A 20,392-nucleotide genomic window follows, 5' to 3' on the forward strand; every position below is an offset into this window, starting at 1 on the left:
CATGCTTTAAATTGTTATTTGTTTTTTGTTTGCACATTACGTTTGCACATAGTGCAGAATATTTGACAGGGACATGTGCAAATGTACTGTGCAAACAAAAGTTTTAATGTCAAAAGACCCTTTGCGCAAATGAGCACTGAACAGCTCTGGGTAGCAGAATTAGAAAACACACTGTCATAATTAGCTACAATTTAAAGTACGCATGTGCGCATGGAGTTCACTGCTTTTAGATTTAATAGAAGACTCATTTTAATCCCTGTCAAGATTAACTACCTGAGCCTGTGCGCATGCTTATAATTACGTAATTGCGCATTCAAAAGATTATTTTCAATCATCTGTGGAATGCAATGACGTCATTGTGAGCATGCACACGTTGAGGTAGCTAATCTCGACAAGCTAGCTTTTTTCGCCAGGACACCGGCTGTCGAACTGCCAGACTGACAGGACACCCCAAAAAAGTATCCAACAGTCAGAAATAAGCATCACGACAATGATACTTTTCAAGGACACTTATTTCTAACTGTTGGATACTTTTTTCGGAGCAACTGTGCAAACAAAAATAGCTTTATAAAGGTAGATACAAAGTAAATCCAAATTGCATTAGCAACATTTTCCACATAGTCACAGATGAAATAAACCACTTGTTTTTATATATTTTATTTTCAATTTTATGTATTTACAAAAGTTGATATATTAAATGTTTTAAATCATATTTGGTATAATTTTAATTTCAAATGATATATTGATTTTAAATCATACTGCTTTTTGAGCTCTTCCCTCACCTGTTTTTCGCTGTTAGTCACATACAGGGAGCATTTGTGGCACAGAGGGTCAGCGGTGTCTGTGCTAAGTGTGCTCTTCTCACACCATATTTTGAGTTCTTGTTAACCTGAGATGACCCTAAAAACTTCTGCAGCTCACAATCTACTAAGTATATATTGTTCTATAACTGATACATTACTTCACACAGAACTATTACTACAATATAATAGCAATATGATAACTTATTTTTTTATTCCATATTATTTGGGGGAAGTGATTTATAATTATATTTTTTTTTCTACAGCTTCATGTCCCTTTCTAGAGCCCATAATTGGACATGTAGCTTTATTTTATTTTATTACATTAGTACACTTTACTTTGTATAGCTAAACTGTAAAAAAGCTATACACATTTTATTTAGCAAATGATTGTAATTTGCTTATACTTAGGCTGACCATATTGCCGCTTTAAGAAGGAACACATATGAAAAATACATATGTGAGGGTTCTTATACAAAACCATTTCTTTAAACAGCCCTGAAAACAGCCCTGACATATGTATTTTTCATATGTGTCCCTTTTTAAAGCGGCATTATGGTCAGCCTACTTATACTACACTAATTTTACCTAGCACATTTGTAAATGCATCACATATAGTGTAAAAAAACACATTTCCACTAAGTCAAGGGATGCATTCTTATTAACCCTTTCCTGCCGGGACTAATTTGTCTACATCAGAACAAAGTATGCTGAAATACATTTGACCTTATAATTGGATATGTAAACTGTTTTATTTAATGTATTTTTATGCAACTTACCTGTTATCATTCTGGTAAAGTTCAAAAAAGTGGCAGGAAGCATAAGGAGGCAATTTTTCATTAGATACATTCAGTGCCATCTGGAGAGCAGCTACTGTGGTGTCATGCTGTAAGGAAAACAACTTTCACTTAGAAACTTTAAAGTGAATGTAAATTTTGATGCTAAAGTGTCCGGTTTTTAAAAATTTGATTAAAAACAGGGGCACTTTAATTCATCAAAATTTACATTTAACTTCTGTTGTGAAAAAAAAACTTACCTTTTAATCTTGACAGCAGCTCCAGCTTCCTCCACCCGTTGCAAAGCCTCTTCCTGGGTCTAAAATGAGGAATCCGGCTTCCTCCAATCACGGCGTTGAAGCAGACACTAATTCCCCCAGGGGGGGGAGCCGTGATTGGAGGATGATCTATCCATCATTTCTGACATCAGAAATGGCTTGCGACGACCAGAGGAATCTGGAGCTGCTGTCAAGTTTAAAAGGTACGTTTTTTTATCACAACAGGAGTGAAATGTAAATTTTTAAAAACCAGGCACTTTAGCATCAAAATTTACTTTCACTTTAAGTATTAAAGAGACTGATAAATTAGAACAGCATTGTGTTGTGTAAAAACTTGTTTCCTCTCCTGTAGTGACAGAGTTACGTGCGTTTCCTGGAGAGGATTTTTTTTTTTTTTTTTAAAAAGGGGGGGGGGGGGGGTTTGATTCAAAAACAACAGGGAAAGTTTTAGCTCTAATGTTCCAAGAGCAGTATTTTACAACATGAGATGAAAATTATAACAGATCTTGACCCCTTAAAGGGACAGTCAAATCCAAAAAAACTTTCATGTTTCAAATAGGGCATATCATTTTAAACAACTTTCCAATTTACTTTTATCACCAATTATGCTTTGTTCTTTTGGTATTCTTAGTTGAAAGCTAAATATAGGAGGTTCATATGCTAATTTCTTAGACTTTGAGGTAGGCAAATGTTAGTGTGTATTTTATGCATCCTTGAACAGTAAAGTCTTTAAGGAGCACTTGAAACTTTGAAAAGTACACAGAGAGTTCCACAAAATTGGCCGCTAGCAGGGGGTGTCAATCAATCCGATTGTATCTGATCGGCCAGTTAAGGAGCAGCGGTCTTAAGACTGCTGCTTCATAACTGCGGTTTTCGGCAAGCCCGAAGGCTCCTGTGGAAACAGGGGCATCAGGGGCCATCCGGTCCTTGATAAATTGGCTCCTAGAACTTCCTCTCCATTGTTACCACCCAATAAAATCTCTATGATATTCCATGTTTTTCAATTCTACTTCTTAGGTCACACTAACAGCTCATATTTTTAGGATATCTGAACTAGAGCACAGGTGAAATAACCAGCTGATTAGTAACATGGTTATTAACTTCCTCTCACCCAACGTAATCCTGAAATCTGGCCTGTTACTGTGCTCTGAGGCCTAGAATTTAGTAATACTAATTTAAACTGCTCTCTTGTCTCCATTTTCGGTAAAAAGACTGCATAGAAATATATAAGAAATATAGATACAAGACACAATGTCAGTCAGCCACCAATTGTGCAAGTTATCCCACTTAAGAAGATGAGAGAGGCCTGTAATTTTCATCATAGGTATACCTCAACTATGAGAGACAAAATGTGGAAACAAATCCAGACAATCACATTGTCTGATTTGGAATGAATTTATTTGCATATTATGGTGGAAAATAAGTATTTGGTCACCTACAAACAAGCAAGATATTTGGCTCTAACAGACCTGTATCTTCTTCTTTAAGAGGCTCCTTTGTCCTCCACTCATTACCTGTATTAATGGCACCGGTTTGAACTTGTTATCAGTATAAAAGACACCTGTCCACAACCTCAATCAGTCACACTCCAAACTCCACTATGGTGAAGACCAAAGAGCTGTCGAAGAACACCAGAAACAAAATTGTAGACCTGCACCAGGCTGGGAAGACTGAATCTGCAATAGGCAAGCAGCTTAGTGTGAAGAAATCAACTGTGGGAGCAATAATTAGAAAATGGAAGACATACAAGACCACTGATAATCTCCTTCGATCTGGGGCTCCACGCAAGATCTCACCCCGTGGGGTCAAAATGATCACAACGGTGAGCAAACATCCCAGAACCACACGGGAGGACCTAGGGAATGACCTGCAGAGAGCTGGGACTAACGTAACAAAGGCTACCATCAGTAACACACTACGCCGCCAGGGACTCAGATCCTGCAGTGCCAGATGTGTCCCCCTGCTTAAGCCAGTAGATGTCCAGCCCGTCTGAAGTATGCTGGAGAGCATTTGGATGATCCAGAAGTGGATTGGGAGAATGTCATATGGTCAGATGAAACCAAAGTAGAACTGTTTGGTAGAAACACAACTCGTCGTATTTGGAGGAGAGAGAATGCTGAGTTGCAACCAAAGAACACCATACCTACTGTGAAGCATGGGGGTGGCAACATCATGCTTTGGGGCTGTTTCTCTGCAAAGGGAACAGGACGACTGATCCATGTACATGAAAGAATGAATGGGGCCATGTATTGTGAGATTTTGAGTGCAAACCTCCTTCCATCAGCAAGGGCATTGAAGATGAAATGTGGCTGGGTCTTTCAGCATGACAATGATCCCAACCCACACCACCCGGCAATGAATGAGTGGCTTTGTAAGAAGCATTTCAAGGTTCTGGAGTGGCCTAGCCAGTCTCCAGATCTCAACCCCATAGAAAACCTTTGGAGGGAGTTGAAAGTCCGTGTTGCCCAGAGATAGCCCCAAAACATCACTGCTTTAGAGGAGATCTGCATGCAGGAATGGGCCAACATACCAGCAACAGTGTGTGACAACCTTGTGAAGACTTACAGAAAACGTTTGACCTCTGTCATTGCCAACAAAGGATATATAACAAAGTATTGAGATGAACTTTTGATATTGACCAAATACTTATTTTCCACCATAATATGCAAATACATTCTTTCCAAATCAGACAATGTGATTGTCTGGATTTGTTTCCACATGTTGTCTCTCATAGTTGAGGTATACCTATGATGAAAATTACAGGCCTCTCTCATCTTCTTAAGTGGGAGAACTTGCACAATTGGTGGCTGACTAAATACTTTTTTGCCCTACTGTATATGATATTAATTCAATTTCAAAATAAAAAAAACTAATAATTGGAACCATCATATAATCTTGTTATTGCACAAGTAAAGTTTGATTACAAAAAGCATAGGTTTTATTGCACTGCAATTTGTTTACAAGCTATAACTTAAATTAATTATCTGACAAATATACTTACTGCAGAATACATAATAAACTTTCGATGGCTGGAAGGCATTGTGATAAAATCAGTGATATTTTTAAGAATAGAATTCAAAACAACACCTACAAAAATAAAGGAAGGTTAAACATGAGTGCTCACACTTTGACTCAAATAGTATTTATTATTATTTTTACAGTAAAATGTAAGACTTTTAGTAAATGTATAACATTAAATAAGTATTGTACTATATAGTTGGTTCCCCTTAATGTTTTTCTAATTACTTGTTATACAATCTACAGAGTATTACATGTATGAGAAATTGTTCCTTTGAGTTTATTTTTTGTATATAAAACAGCCATTTTTGCCCATTATATCAATAACCCATTTAAATTGCCAATTCTTAGAGAAAGCAATTGAGATTAACATTTTAATATATATATCTCCGACCCAACTGGTCTGCTACTGCCTAATGTTTATATAGCTTTTAGATATATTGGGTGCAATCCGATATACGGCGCAGGTTTCAGCGCAAGCGTGGAAACCTGTGCTGCCCGTAGTTTCAGCTCGCACATCGAGCTATCACATATAAGGCGCCGGCAGTTGCTAAAGTGACGTAAGTCGGACAAACTAGCGATGTCTAGAAATAAGCGTAAGTACACATTTCTGGAGTCACCAGTGACTTACGGCACTTTAGAAACTGCCGCCGCATTAAAAAACTCACTAAAGTATAAAATATCCCATAACTGTCTAACCTGCCTCCCAAACATCCTCCAGACACGTATACCCCTCTATCCGCAATCCCCCCTCTCACTCCTAACAATAAATGTATTAACCCCTATTACATTGTAGCTATTTTAGGGTTTATATTTATTTTACAGGTAATTATGTTTTCATTTTAACTAGGTACAATAGCTATTAAATAGTTAATAACTATTTAAAAGCTACCTAGGTAAAATAATTACAAAATTACCTGTAAAATAAATCCTAACCTAAGTTACAAATACACCTAACACTACACTATGAATCAATTAATTAAATAAATTAGCTACAATTATCTAATATAAAATACAATTAAATAAACTAAACTATATTACAAAAAAACAAATACTAAATTACAAAAAATAAAAAAATATTACAAGAATTTGAATTTAATTACACCTAATCTAAGCCCCCTAATAAAATAAAAAAAGCCCCCCAAAATAATAAAATTTCCCTACCCTAAACTAAATTACACAGGTGTGGACTGATAAGCCGGGCAAATAGGACCTGGACCGAGGGCCCAGCATCTAGGGGGCCCCACAAATAGCATAGCCAGGTCCCCTGGTGTGCTGCTTAAGCTGGGGCTGACAGCTGCTCTATCAGTAACTAAGCAGTTAAGTGTGGGTTTATTGGGGACCCTTGTGTCTGGATGTGGGGTTTGTTGTTTGGGGGCCCTAGCGTGTGTGGGGGTCCTGTCATGGGTCTGTCACTGTGAGGGCCATGGATTGTTGGGTCTGGCTCTGGTGGTTGGGGCCCTGTCTCTGGCCCTTGACAATGGGGGCCTGGTGGGGGCAGGGCAGGGAGGCTTCCATGATCATTTGTATACATTTGAATACATTTGGGTCAGTGTGAGACAGTGGGGGCCCTTGCCTAATTTTTGCCCGGGGGTCCTGATTAGTCTCAGTCCGCTCCTGAAATTACAAAGTAACCAGCTATTTTACCAGCCCTTAAAAGGGCTTTTTGCGGGGCATTGCCCCAAAGTAATCAGCTCTTTTACCTTTAAAAAAAAAGCAATACAATACCTCCCCAACATTAAAACCCACCACCCACACACCCCTACTCTAAAACCCACCCGATCCCCCCTTAAATAAACCTAACACTACCCCATTGAAGATCACCCTACCTTGAGCCGTGTTCACCCAGCTGTGCACCACTGGTCATCCGATGTGGCAGAAGAGGACATTTGGACCGGCAGAAGTCTTCATCCGATCGGGGCAGAAGAGGTCCTCCATCCGGCCGAAGTCTTCATCCAAGCGGGGCAGAAGAGGTCCTCCATCCGGCCGAAGTCTTCATCAAAGCGTGGCAGAAGAGGTCCTCCATCCGGCAGAAGTCTTCATCCATCCGCGGCTCCATCCTCAAGACCTCCGACGCGGAACATCCTCCTCGGCCGACGGACTAATGACAAATGAAGGTTCCTTTAAATTACGTCATCCAAGATGGCGTCCCTCGAATTCCGATTGGCTGATAGGATTCTATCAGCCAATCGGAATTAAGGTAGGAAAAATCCGATTGGTATATTGAATCAGCCAATCGGATTGAAGTTCAATCCAATTGGCTGATTGGATCAGTCAATAGAATGTAACGTCAATTCTATTGGCTGATCCAATCAGCCAATCGGATTGAACTTCAATCCGATTGGCTGATTCAATCAACCAATCGGATTTTCCCTACCTTAATTCCGATTGGCTGATAGAATCTTATCAGTCAATCGGAATTCGAGGGATGCCATCTTGGATGACGTAATTTAAAGGAACCTTCATTCGTCGTTAGTCCGTTGGCCGAGGAGGATGTTCCGTGTCTGAGGTCTTGAAGATGGAGCCGTGGATGGATGAAGACTTCTGCCGGATGGAGGACCTCTTCTGCCCCGCCTTTGATGAAGACTTTGGCCGGATGGAGGACCTCTTCTGCCCCGCTTGGATGAAGACTTCGGCCGGATGGAGGACCTCTTCTGCCCCGATCGGATAAAGACTTCTGCCGGTCCGGATGTCCTCTTCTGCCGCATCGGATGACCAGTGGTGCCCGGCTGGATGAACACGGCTCAAGGTAGGGGGATCTTCAATGGGGTAGTGTTAGGTTTATTTAAGGTGGGATCGGGTGGGTTTTAGAGTAGGGGTGTGTGGGTGGTGGGTTGTAATGTGGGGGGGGGTATTGTATTGCTTTTTTTTACAGGTAAAAGAGCTGATTACTTTGGGGCAATGCCCCGCAAAAAGCCCTTATAAGGGCTGGTAAAAGAGCTGGTTACTTTGTAATTTAGTTTAGGGTAGGGAAATTTTATTATTTTGGGGGGCTTTTTTATTTTATTAGGGGGCTAAATTAGGTGTAACTAGATTAAAATTCTTTTAATATTTTTTTATGTTTTGTAATTTAGTGTTTGTTTTTTTTGTAATATAGTTTAGTTTATTTACAGTGGGGCAAAAAAGTATTTAGTCAGCCACCAATTGTGCAAGTTCTCCCACTTAAGAAGATGAGAGAGGCCTGTAATTTTCATCATAGGTATACCTCAACTATGAGAGACAAAATGTGGAAACAAATCCAGACAATCACATTGTCTGATTTGAAAAGAATGTATTTGCAAATTATGGTGGAAAATAAATATTTGGTCAATATCAAAAGTTCATCTCAATACTTTGTTATATATCCTTTGTTGGCAATGACAGAGGTCAAACGTTTTCTGTAAGTCTTCACAAGGTTGTCACACACTGTTGCTGGTATGTTGGCCTATTCCTGCATGCAGATCTCCTCTAGAGCAGTGATGTTTTGGGGCTGTCGCTGGGCAACACGGACTTTCAACTCCCTCCAAAGGTGTTCTATGGGGTTGAGATCTGAAGACTGGCTAGGCCACTCCAGGACCTTGAAATGCTTCTTACGAAGCCACTCCTTCGTTGCCCGGGTAGTGTGGGTTGGGATCATTGTCATGCTGAAAGACCCAGCCACATTTCATCTTCAATGCCCTTGCTGATGGAAGGAGGTTTGCACTCAAAATCTCACGATACATGGCCCCATTCATTCTTTCATGTACACGGATCAGTCGTCCTGTTCCCTTTGCAGAGAAACAGCCCCAAAGCATGATGTTGCTACCCCCATGCTTCACAGTAGGTATGGTGTTCTTTGGTTGCAACTCAGCATTCTCTCTCCTCCAAATACGACGAGATGTGTTTTTACCAAACAGTTCTACTTTGGTTTCATCTGACCATATGACATTCTCCCAATCCGCTTCTGGATCATCCAAATGCTTTCCAGCATACTTCAGACGGGCTGGACATCTACTGGCTTAAGCAGGGGGACACGTCTGGCACTGCAGGATCTGAGTCCCTGGCGGAGTAGTGTGTTACTGATGGTAGCCTTTGTTACGTTGGTCCAAGCTCTCTGCAGGTCATTCACTAGGTCCCCCCGTGTGGTTCTGGGATGTTTGCTCACCGTTGTTGTGATCATTTTGATCCCACTGGGTGAGATCTTCCGTGGAGCCCCAGATCGAGGGAGATTATCAGTGGTCTTGTATGTCTTCCATTTTCTAATTATTGCTCCCACAGTTGATTTCTTCACACCAAACTGCTTGCCTATTGCAGATTCAGTCTTCCCAGCCTGGTGCAGGTCTACAATTTTGTTTCTGGTGTCCTTCGACAGCTCTTTGGTCTTCACCATAGTGGAGTTTGTAGTGTGACTGATTGAGGTTGTGCACAGGTGTCTTTTATACTGATAACAAGTTCAAACCGGTGCCATTAATACAGGTAATGAGTGGAGAACAAAGGAGCCTCTTAAAGAAGAAGATACAGGTCTGTGAGAGCCAAACATCTTGCTTGTTTGTAGGTGACCAAATACTTATTTTCCACCATAATATGCAAATAAATTCTTTCCAAATCAGACAATGTGATTGTCTGGATTTGTTTCCACATTTTGTCTCTCATAGTTGAGGTATACCTATGATGAAAATTACAGGCCTCTCTCATCTTCTTAAGTGGGAGAACTTGCACAATTGGTGGTGGCTGACTAAATACTTTTTTTGCCCCACTGTAATTGTATTTTATATTAGATAATTGTAGTTAATTTATTTAATTAATTGATTGATAGTGTAGTGTTAGGTGTATTTGTAACTTAGGTTAGGATTTATTTTACAGGTAATTTTGTAATTATTTTAACTAGGTAGCTATTAAATAGTTCTTAACTATTTAATAGCTATTGTACCTAGTTAAAATAAATACAAATATACCTGAAAAATAAATATAAATCCTAAAATAGCTACAATGTAATTATTAATTATATTGTAGCTATCTTAGGGTTTATTTTACAGGTAAGTATTTAGTTTTAAATAGGAATACTTTAGTTAATAATATTAATATTATTTAGATTTATTTCAATAATAATTAAGTTAGGGGGTGTTAGGGTTAAACGTAGGTTTAGTGGTTAACATATTTAAAATAGGTGGCGGCGGTGTAGGGGGATTAGATTAGGGGTTAATATATTTAAAATAGGTGTCGGCGGTGTAGGGGGATTAGATTAGGGGTTAATATATTTAATATAGCTGGCGGCGGTGTAGGGGGCTCAGATTAGGGGTTAATATAGTTAAAAACATAATTTATGCTTACCTGATAAATTTATTTCTCTTGTGGTGTATCCAGTCCACGGATCATCCATTACTTGTGGGATATTCTCCTTCCCAACAGGAAGTTGCAAGAGGATCACCCACAGCTGAGCTGCTATATAGCTCCTCCCCTAACTGCCATATCCAGTCATTCGACCGAAACTAGCCGAGAAAGGAGAAACCATAGGGTGCAGTGGTGACTGTAGTTTAAAATTTAGACCTGCCTTAAAAGGACAGGGCGGGCCATGGACTGGATACACCACAAGAGAAATACATTTATCAGGTAAGCATAAATTATGTTTTCTCTTGTTAGGTGTATCCAGTCCACGGATCATCCATTACTTGTGGGATACCAATACCAAAGCTAAAGTACACGGATGAAGGGAGGGACAAGGCAGGTACTTAAACAGAAGGGACCACTGCCTGTAGAACCTTTCTCCCAAAAATAGCCTCCGAAGAAGCAAAAGTATCAAATTTGTAAAATTTTGAAAAGGTATGAAGCGAAGACCAAGTTGCCGCTTTGCAAATCTGTTCAACAGAAGCCTCATTTTTAAAGGCCCAGGTGGAAGCCACAGCTCTAGTAGAATGAGCTGTAATCCTTTCAGGGGGCTGCTGTCCAGCAGTCTCATAGGCTAAGCGTATTACGCTCCGAAGCCAAAAAGAAAGAGAGGTTGCCGAAGCCTTTTGACCTCTCCTCTGTCCAGAGTAAACAACAAACAGGGAAGATGTTTGACGAAAATCTTTAGTCGCTTGTAAGTAAAACTTTAAAGCACGGACTACGTCCAAATTATGTAAAAGACGTTCCTTCTTTGAAGAAGGATTAGGACACAATGATGGAACAACAATCTCTTGATTGATATTCTTGTTGGAAACTACCTTAGGTAAAAACCCAGGTTTTGTACGCAGAACTACTTTATCTGTTTGGTAAATCAGATAAGGAGAATCACATTGTAAAGCTGATAACTCAGAGACTCTACGAGGCGAGGAAATAGCCATCAAAAACAGAACTTTCCAAGATAAAAGTTTGATATCAATGGAATGAAGGGGTTCAAACGGAACTCCTTGAAGAACCTTAAGAACCAAGTTTAAGCTCCATGGAGGAGCAACAGGTTTAAACACAGGCTTAATTCTAACCAAAGCCTGACAAAATGCCTGGACGTCTGGAACCTCTGCCAGACGCTTTTGCAAAAGGATAGACAGAGCAGAAATCTGTCCCTTTAAAGAACTAGCTGATAATCCTTTATCCAAACCCTCTTGAAGAAAGGACAATATCCTAGGAATCTTAACCTTACTCCATGAGTAATTCTTGGATTCACACCAATGAAGATATTTGCGCCATATCTTATGGTAGATTTTCCTGGTTACAGGCTTTCGTGCCTGTATTAAGGTATCAATGACTGACTCGGAGAAGCCACGCCTTGATAAAATCAAGCGTTCAATCTCCAGGCAGTCAGTCTCAGAGAAATTAGATTTGGATGATTGAAAGGACCTTGTAGTAGAAGGTTTTGTCTCAGAGGCAGAGGCCAAGGTGGAAAGGATGACATGTCCACCAGGTCTGCATACCAGGTCCTGCGTGGCCACGCAGGCGCGATCAAGATCACCGATGCTCTCTCCTGTTTGATTTTGGCAATCAGTCGAGGGAGCAGAGGAAACGGTGGAAACACATAAGCCAGGTTGAAGAACCACGGTGCTGCTAGAGCATCTATCAGCGTCGCTTTGGGGTCCCTGGACCTGGATCCGTAACAAGGAAACTTGGCGTTCTGGCGAGACGCCATGAGATCCAATTCTGGTGTGCCCCAATGATGAACCAATTGAGCAAACACCTCCGGATGGAGTTCCCACTCCCCCGGATGAAAAGTCTGACGACTTAGAAAATCCGCCTCCCAGTTCTCTACACCTGGGATATGGATCGCTGATAGATGGCAAGAGTGAGTCTCTGCCCAGAGACTTCTAACATCGCTAGGGAGCTCCTGGTCCCCCCTTGATGGTTGATGTAAGCCACAGTGATGTTGTCCGACTGAAATCTGATGAACCTCAGGGTTGCTAACTGAGGTCAAGCTAGAAGAGCATTGAATATTGCTCTTAACTCCAGAATATTTATTGGGAGGAGTTTCTCCTCCTGAGTCCACGATCCCTGAGCCTTCAGGGAATTCCAGACTGCACCCCAACCTAGAAGGCTGGCATCTGTTGTTACAATTGTCCAATCTGTCCTGCGAAAGGTCATACCTTTGGACAGATGGACCCGAGATAGCCACCAGAGAATAGAATCTCTGGTCTCTTGATCCAGATTTAGCAGAGGGGACAAATCTGTGTAATCCCCATTCCACTGACTGAGCATGCATAATTGCAGCGGTCTGAGATGTAGGCGCGTAAATGGCACTATGTCCATCGCCGCTACCATTAAGCCGATCACTTCCATGCACTGAGCCACCGAAGGGCGCGGAATGTAGTGAAGAACATGGCAGGAATTTAGAAGCTTTGATAACCTGGACTCCGTCAGGTAAATTTTCATTTCTACAGAATCTATCAGAGTTCCTAGGAAGGAAACCCTTGTGAGGGGTGATAGAGAACTCTTTCCCTCGTTCACTTTCCACCCATGCGACCTCAGAAATGCCAACACTATGTCCGTATGAGATTTGGCAATTTGGAAGTTTGTCGCCTGTATCAGGATGTCGTCTAGATAAGGGGCCACTGCTATGCCCCGTGGTCTTAGGACCGCCAGAAGAGACCCCAGAACCTTTGTAAAAATTCTTGGGGCTGTAGCTAACCTGAAGGGAAGAGCCACAAACTGGTAATGCCTGTCTAGAAAGGCAAACCTTAGGAACCGATGATGATCTTTGTGAATCGGTATGTGAAGGTAAGCATCCTTCAAATCCACTGTGGTCATGTACTGACCCTCCTGGATCATAGGTAGGATTGTCCGAATAGTTTCCATTTTGAACGATGGAACTCTGAGGAATTTGTTTAAGATCTTTAGATCCAAAATTGGTCTGAAGGTTCCCTCTTTTTTGGGAACCACAAACAGATTTGAATAAAATCCCTGTCCTTGTTCCATCTGTGGAACTGGATGGATCACTCCCATTATTAGGAGGTCTTGCACACAGCTTAAGAATGCCTCTTTCTTTATCTGGTTTACAGATAATCTCGAAAGGTGAAATCTCCCTTGTGGGGGGGAAGCTTTGAAGTCCAGAAGATATCCCTGAGATATGATCTCCAACGCCCAGGGATCCTGAACATCTCTTGCCCACGCCTGGGCGAAGAGAGAAAGTCTGCCCCCTACTAGATCCGTTGCCGGATAGGGGGTCGTTCCTTCATGCTGTCTTAGAGGCAGCAGCAGGCTTTCTGGCCTGCTTGTCTTTGCTCCAGGCCTGGTTAGATTTCCAGGCCGGCTTGGATTGCGCAAAAGTTCCCTCTTGTTTTGTAGCAGAGGAAGTTGATGCTGCACCTGCCTTGAAGTTTCGATTTAAGCCATAGCGCCCTACACGCCTGGATGGCGAATCCAGAATTCTTAGCCGTTAGTTTAGTCAAATGAACAATGGCATCAGAAACAAAAGAATTAGCTAGCTTAAGTGTTCTAAGCTTGTCAAGTATTTCAGTCAATGGAGTAGCTGTCTGAAAGGCCTCTTCCAGAGACTGAAACCAGAACTCCGCAGCAGCAGTGACAGGAGCAATGCATGCAAGGGGCTGCAGGATAAAACCTTGTTGAATAAACATTTTCTTAAGGTAACCTTCTAATTTTTTATCCATTGGATCTGAAAAAGCACAACTGTCCTCGACAGGGATAGTGGTACGCTTTGCTAAAGTAGAAACTGCTCCCTCCACCTTAGGGACCGTCTGCCATAAGTCCTGTGTGGTGGCGTCTATTGGAAATTTTTTTCTAAAAATAGGAAGGGGGGGGGGGGGGAAACGGCACACCGGGTCTGTCCCACTCCTTAGTAATAATTTCTGTAAACCTTTTAGGTATTGGAAAAACGTCAGTACACACTGGCACCGCGTAGTATTTATCCAGTCTACACAATTTCTCTGGCACTGCAATTGTGTCACAGTCATTCAGAGCAGCTAAAACCTCTCCAAGCAACACCCGGAGGTTCTCAAGCTTAAATTTAAAAGTAGACATATCTGAATCAGGTTTCCCCGAGTCAGAGACGTCACCCACAGACTGAAGCTCTTCCTCAGCTTCTGCATATTGTGAGGCAGTATCAGACATGGGCCTTAAAACATCTGCGCGCTCTGTATTACGTCTAACCCCAGAGCTATCGCGCTTTCCTCTGAATTCAGGCAGTCTGGCTAATACCGCTGACAGGGTATTATCCATGATTGCCGCCATGTCCTGCAAAGTAATCGCTATGGGCGTCTTTGATGTACTTGGCGCCATTTTAGTGTGAGTCCCTTGAGCGGGAGTCAAAGGGTCCGACACGTGGGGAGAGTTGGTCGGCATAACTTCCCCCTCGTCAGAATCCTCTGGTGATAATTCTTTTAAAGATAACAGCTGATCTTTATTGTTTAAAGTGAAATCAATACATTTAGTACAGATTCTCCTATGGGGTTCCACCATGGCTTTTAAACATAATGAACAAGAAGTTTCCTCTATGTCAATAGACTAGCAAGCTTGGAAAACACTAAATCAAGTTAACAAGCAATATAAAAAAACGTTACTGTGCCTTTAAGAGAAACAAAGTTAGCCAAAATTTGAAATAACAGTGAAAAAAGGCAGTTAAACTAACGAAATTTTTACAGTGTATGTAACAAGTTAGCAGAGCATTGCACCCACTTGCAAATGGATGATTAACCCCTTAATACAAAAAACAGATTAACAAAACGAAAAATATGTTTTTTAAACAGTCATAACAACTGCCACAGCTCCTACTTTTGAAGCCTTTTGAGCCCTTCAGAGATGTCCTATAGCATGCAGGGGACTGCTGAGGGAAGCTGAATGTCACAGTTTGTAATTTTAACTGCACCAACTGTAACTTTTATACTATAACAGTGGAAAGCCTCAGGAAACTGTTTCTAGGCAAAAATAAAGCCAGCCATGTGGAAAAAACTAGGCCCCAATAAGTTTTATCACCAAAGCATATATAAAAACGATTAAACATGCCAGCAAACGTTTTATATTGCACATTAATCAGAGTATATACCTCTGATAGCAAGCCTGATACTAGTCGCTATTAAATCACTGTATTTAGGCTTTAACTTACATTAATCCGGTATCAGCAGCATTTTCTAGCAAATTCCATCCCTAGAAAAACTTAACTGCACATACCTTATTGCAGGATACCCTGCACGCCATTCTCCCTCTGAAGTTACCTCACTCCTTAGACATATGTGAGAATAGCAGTGGATCTTAGTTACTTCTGCTAAGATCATAGAAAAATGCAGGCAGATTCTTCTTCTAAATGCTGCCTGAGATAAAATAGTACACTCCGGTACCATTTAAAAACAATAAACTTTTGATTGAAGAAAAAACTAACTATATTTTACCACTTTCCTCTTACTACCTCCAGCTATGTTGAGAGCTTGCAAGAGAATGACTGGATATGGCAGTTAGGGGAGGAGCTATATAGCAGCTCAGCTGTGGGTGATCCTCTTGCAACTTCCTGTTGGGAAGGAGAATATCCCACAAGTAATGGATGATCCGTGGACTGGATACACCTAACAAGAGAAATAGGTGGCGGCAGGGTAGGGGGCTCAGATTAGGGGTTAATATAGTTCATGTAGCTGCCGGCTGTGTAGGGGGGGTCAGATTAAGGGTTAATATATTTAATGTAGCTGGCGGCTGTGTAGGGGGATCAGATTAGAGGGTAATAAATATAATGTAGGTGGCGGCGGTGTGCGGGGGATCAGATTAGAGGGTAATAAATATAATGTAGGTGGCGGCGGGGTCCGGGAGCGGCGGTTTAGGGGTTAAACACTTTATTTAGTGGCGGCGGGGTCCGGGAGCGGCAGTTTAGGGGCTAAACACTTTCGCCTATATTTAGAGTTTTGTCAGTAAAGACCCGTGGTGCTAACGCTCCTTTTTTCCAGTGCACCCTTAAGACAACGCTGGTATTTAGAGTTGTCTGAATGGCTGCGTTAGCCTCAGAAAAGGGAGCGTTGAGCATAATTTAGCTCCACTTCAACCCTCAATACCAGCGTTGCCTACGGTAGCGGTAAGCTGGAAAAACGTGCTCGTGTACGATATCCCCATAGGAAACAATGGGGCTGAGCTGGATGAAAAAAAAACCTAACACTTGCAAAAAAGCAGCGTTCAGCTCCTAACGCAGCCCCATTGTTTCCTATGGGGAAACACTCTCTAAGTCTACACCTAACACCCTAACATGAACCCCGAATCTAAACACCCCTAACCTTACACTTATTACCCCCTAATCTGCCCCCCCCAACGTCGCCGCCACCTACCTACACTTATTAACTCCTAATCTGCCGACCGGACTTTGCTGCCACTATGATAAATGTATTAACCCCTAACCCGCCACACTCCCGCCTCACAAACACTATAATAATTGTATTAACCCCTAATCTGCCTTCACTAACATCGCTGCCACCTACCTACAAATATTAAACCCTAATCTGCCGCCCCCACCGTCGCCGCTACTAAAATAAAGTTATTAACCCCTAAACCTAAGTAAGAGCAAGAAGAGGTCCTCCATCCTGTAGAAGTGTTCATCCAAGCGGCATCTTCTATCTTCATCCATCCGGAGTGGAGCGGAGCCATCTTCCATCCAGCCGATGCGGAGCCATCCTCTTCAACCGACGGACTAACGACGAATGACGGTTCCTTTAAGGGATGTCATCCAAGATGGTGTCCCTCGAATTCCGATTGGCTGATTCTATCAGCCAATCGGAATTAAGGTAGGAAAAATCTGATTGGCTGATTCAATCAGCCAATCAGATTGAATTTCAATCCGATTCGCTGTTCCGATCAGCCAATAGAATGCGAGGTCAATCGGATTGAACTTCAATACTTTTCCTACCTTAATTCCGATTGGCTGATAGAATCCTATCAGCCAATCGGAATTCGAGGGACACCATCTTGGATGACGTCCCTTAAAGGATCCGTCATTAATCGTTAGTCCGTCGGTTGAAGAGGATGGCTCCGTGTCGGCTGGATGGAAGATGGCTCCGCTCCAGATGGATGAAGATAGAAGACCTCCTCTTGCCCCGCTTGGATGAAGACTTCTACCGGATGGATAGATTTAATTGTATTTTAGTTTAGCTAATTGTAGGTAATTTATTTAATTAATTAATTTATTGATAGTGTAGTGTTAGGTGTATTTGTAACTTAGGTTAGGATTTATTTTACAGGTAATTTTGAAATTATTTTAACTAGGTAGCTATTAAGTAGTTATTAACTATTTAATAGCTATTGTACCTAGTTAAAATAAATACAAAGTTGCCTGTAAAATAAATATAAATGCTAAAATAGCTACAATGTAATTATTTATATTGTATCTATATTAGTGTTTTATAGGTAAGTATTTAGTTTTAAATAGGATTAATTTATTTAATTATAGTAAATTTATTTAGTTAAATTTAAATTATATTTAAGTAGGGGGGTGTTAGGGTTAGGGTTAAACTTAGGTTTAGGGGTTAATAACTTTATTATAGTAGCGGCGACGGTGGGGGCAGCAGACTAGGGGTTAATATTTGTAGGTAGGTGGCGGCAATGTTAGGGAGGGCAGGTTAGGGTTTAATAAAATTTATTATAGTGTTTGCGATGCGGGAGTGCGGCGGTTTAGGGGTTAATACATTTATTATAGTGGCCGCGATGTCTGGTTGGCAGATTAGGGGTTAATAATTGTAGGTAGGTGGCAGCGACGTTGGGGGCAGATTAGGGGTTAATAAATATAATATAGGTGTCGGCGATGTTAGGGGCAGCAGAATAGGGGTTCATAGGTATAATGTAGGTTGCGGCGGTGTCCGGAGTGGCAGATTAGGGGTTAAAAATTTTTACTATAGGGTTTGCGTTGTGGGGGGGCCTCGGTTTAGGTATTCATAGGTAGTTTATGGGTGTTAGTGTACTTTTTAGCACTGTAGTTAAGAGCTTTATGTTCCCATGTTAGCTCATAAAGCTCTTAACTACAGACTTTTTTTTAGGGTAGGAGTCTTGTCGGTAGAGGCTCTACCGCTCACTTCTTCCAAGACTTGTAATACCAGCGTTAGGCAAATCCCATTGAAAAGATAGGATACGCAATTGACGTAAGGGGATCTGCGGTAGCCTCGAGTCGCGGAAAGAAAGTGAGCGGTAGACCCTTTCCTGCCTGACTCTAAATACCAGCGGGCGTTAAAAAGCAGCGTTAGGACCCCTTAACGCTGCTTTTGATGGCTAACGCCAAACTCTAAATCTAGGCGTTTATTAGGTATATCGGTGGGGGATTGGGGTTGACAGGTAGATAGACATTGTGCATGCGTTAAGTGTTAGATTTTTTTTTGTAGGCATTTTAGGGAGTTACGGTGCTCCAATACTCAGCGCAAGGCCTGCTATGGGTGCATTTTGTGGCGAGGTGAAAATGGAGTAAGGCCTTGCGCTGTATATTGGATACCAAACTGTGCTGGTTTGGTACATCACTCTATGGGCCAAAAAACTACGGCTGAAGGGTGAAATATACGAGCGTAACTTCTATGTTACGCCGTATATAGGATACCAAACCAGCGCAAAATTTGGCGCCGCCGGCTTTTGCGGGTGATGCTGCATATCGGATCGGGCCCATAGTTAGAAAACGAAGTACAATATTTGGGGAAAAGGTTAAATATCATTTTTGCAATATATATGTTTTAAACATTTTGCAGCTAAAGTTAAAGGGACAGTAAAGTCAAAATTAAACTTTCATGAGCCAGATAGAGCATGCAATTTTAAACCACTTTCCAATTTACTTCTGTTATCAAATCTGCTTTGTTATGTATGTTTTACTGAAGAGTAAAACTATGTTGGCTCATAAAATCTCAAGAGTGTGCACGTGTGTTTAGTATGCTATGGCAGCAGTGTTTTGCAACATTGTATAACAAATCTACATATATTGTTTAGAAGTATGTAATCTTTTTAAAAACTTCAAATTAGTTCTAGACCTACCTAACAAGGGCTTAGCTTCTCAATTCCATTGCGCCTGCACATATATAACATGCTTCCACTACTAACTAAACATTATCAACCAATGGGAGCTTGCCTTGCACCTTTGAACCCTTGTAAGCGCCCTTATTAGATTCTTGCACCTGGGCCCTGTGGTTTCTAGTTACGCCTCTGCTTGTGTGTGAGAGAAAATGTAAGAAGTAATGTGTATATATATATCATACAATCACTACATAAACCTATATCAAATACACTGCATATATAATATGAGGAAAATATGCTAATAAAATATTTTTGAAAATAAAAAAAAAGATGACCAGATTTTTTAAATTAAAGGGACACTATACCCAAACATTTTCTTTCATGATTAAGGTAGAGAATATAATTTTAAACAACATTCCAATTTACTTCTATTACCTAATTTGCTTTATTCTTTAGATATCCTTTAATGAAGAAATAGCAATGCACATAGTGAACCAATCACAGGAGGCATATATGTGCAGCTACCAATCAGCAGCTAAGCATATCTAGATATGCTTTTCAGCAAAGAATATCAAGAGAATGAAGCAAAATAGATAATAGAAGTAAATTAGAAAGTTGTTTATAATTGTATGCTCTTTCTAAATCATGAAAGAAAAAATTTGGGTTTCATGTCCCTTTAAATCCTGTTACACCTTATACTCTCCACCACAATATTCAGTCAGAAATGCAGCCTTTCAGTTCATGACTAATACTTGCACAGAGCTCCCAATAATTACTTGCATTTTTATCAAATATTGAAACACATACTATAGGTATTTTTAGTCAGCCATAAATATTCCTAAAAAAATATTATGTCATTTCAATGGGAGGCGATCAAAATCCCTAAACTCAAAATCCCTAATACCGTAAAACAGAATCTTGAAATCCAGAAAGATTATAATCCCTAATGTCTAAAATCCAGAAAATCAAAATGCAGAAAGAACAAAATCCCTAAAATCAAAATCCCTAAAATGCAAAATCCCTAAATTTAAAAAAAACCCTATAGATATGAGGGGCTGGGATGTCCAGACTCCCTATCTTCACTATCTTTGTACCTCCGCCTTGGGAGCCCCCCTTGTAAAATTATTCCCCAAGGTTCACTTGAGGTGGATGCCAGAGGATCGGTAGGGCGCCTCTTGAACCCCCCAGG

The 20,392-nt window shown here is 41.0% G+C and overlaps 1 protein-coding gene across 2 annotated transcripts in view; it reads right to left on the reverse strand.

The window, feature by feature from the left end:
• ACP3 (acid phosphatase 3) overlaps positions 1-20,392 on the reverse strand; it is a 156,007-nt gene that overhangs the window by 50,398 nt on the left and 85,217 nt on the right. For both annotated transcript variants that reach the window (XM_053714294.1, XM_053714293.1), the window contains exons 8-9: positions 4,856-4,941; positions 1,580-1,686 (exon numbers count right to left, since the gene is read on the reverse strand). In XM_053714294.1, coding sequence (XP_053570269.1) covers positions 1,580-1,686; positions 4,856-4,941 — 193 coding nt within the window. The remainder of the gene's footprint in view (positions 1-1,579; positions 1,687-4,855; positions 4,942-20,392) is intronic.

Source organism: Bombina bombina, chromosome 5, assembly GCF_027579735.1.
Source record: "Bombina bombina isolate aBomBom1 chromosome 5, aBomBom1.pri, whole genome shotgun sequence".
NCBI lineage: Eukaryota > Metazoa > Chordata > Amphibia > Anura > Bombinatoridae > Bombina > Bombina bombina.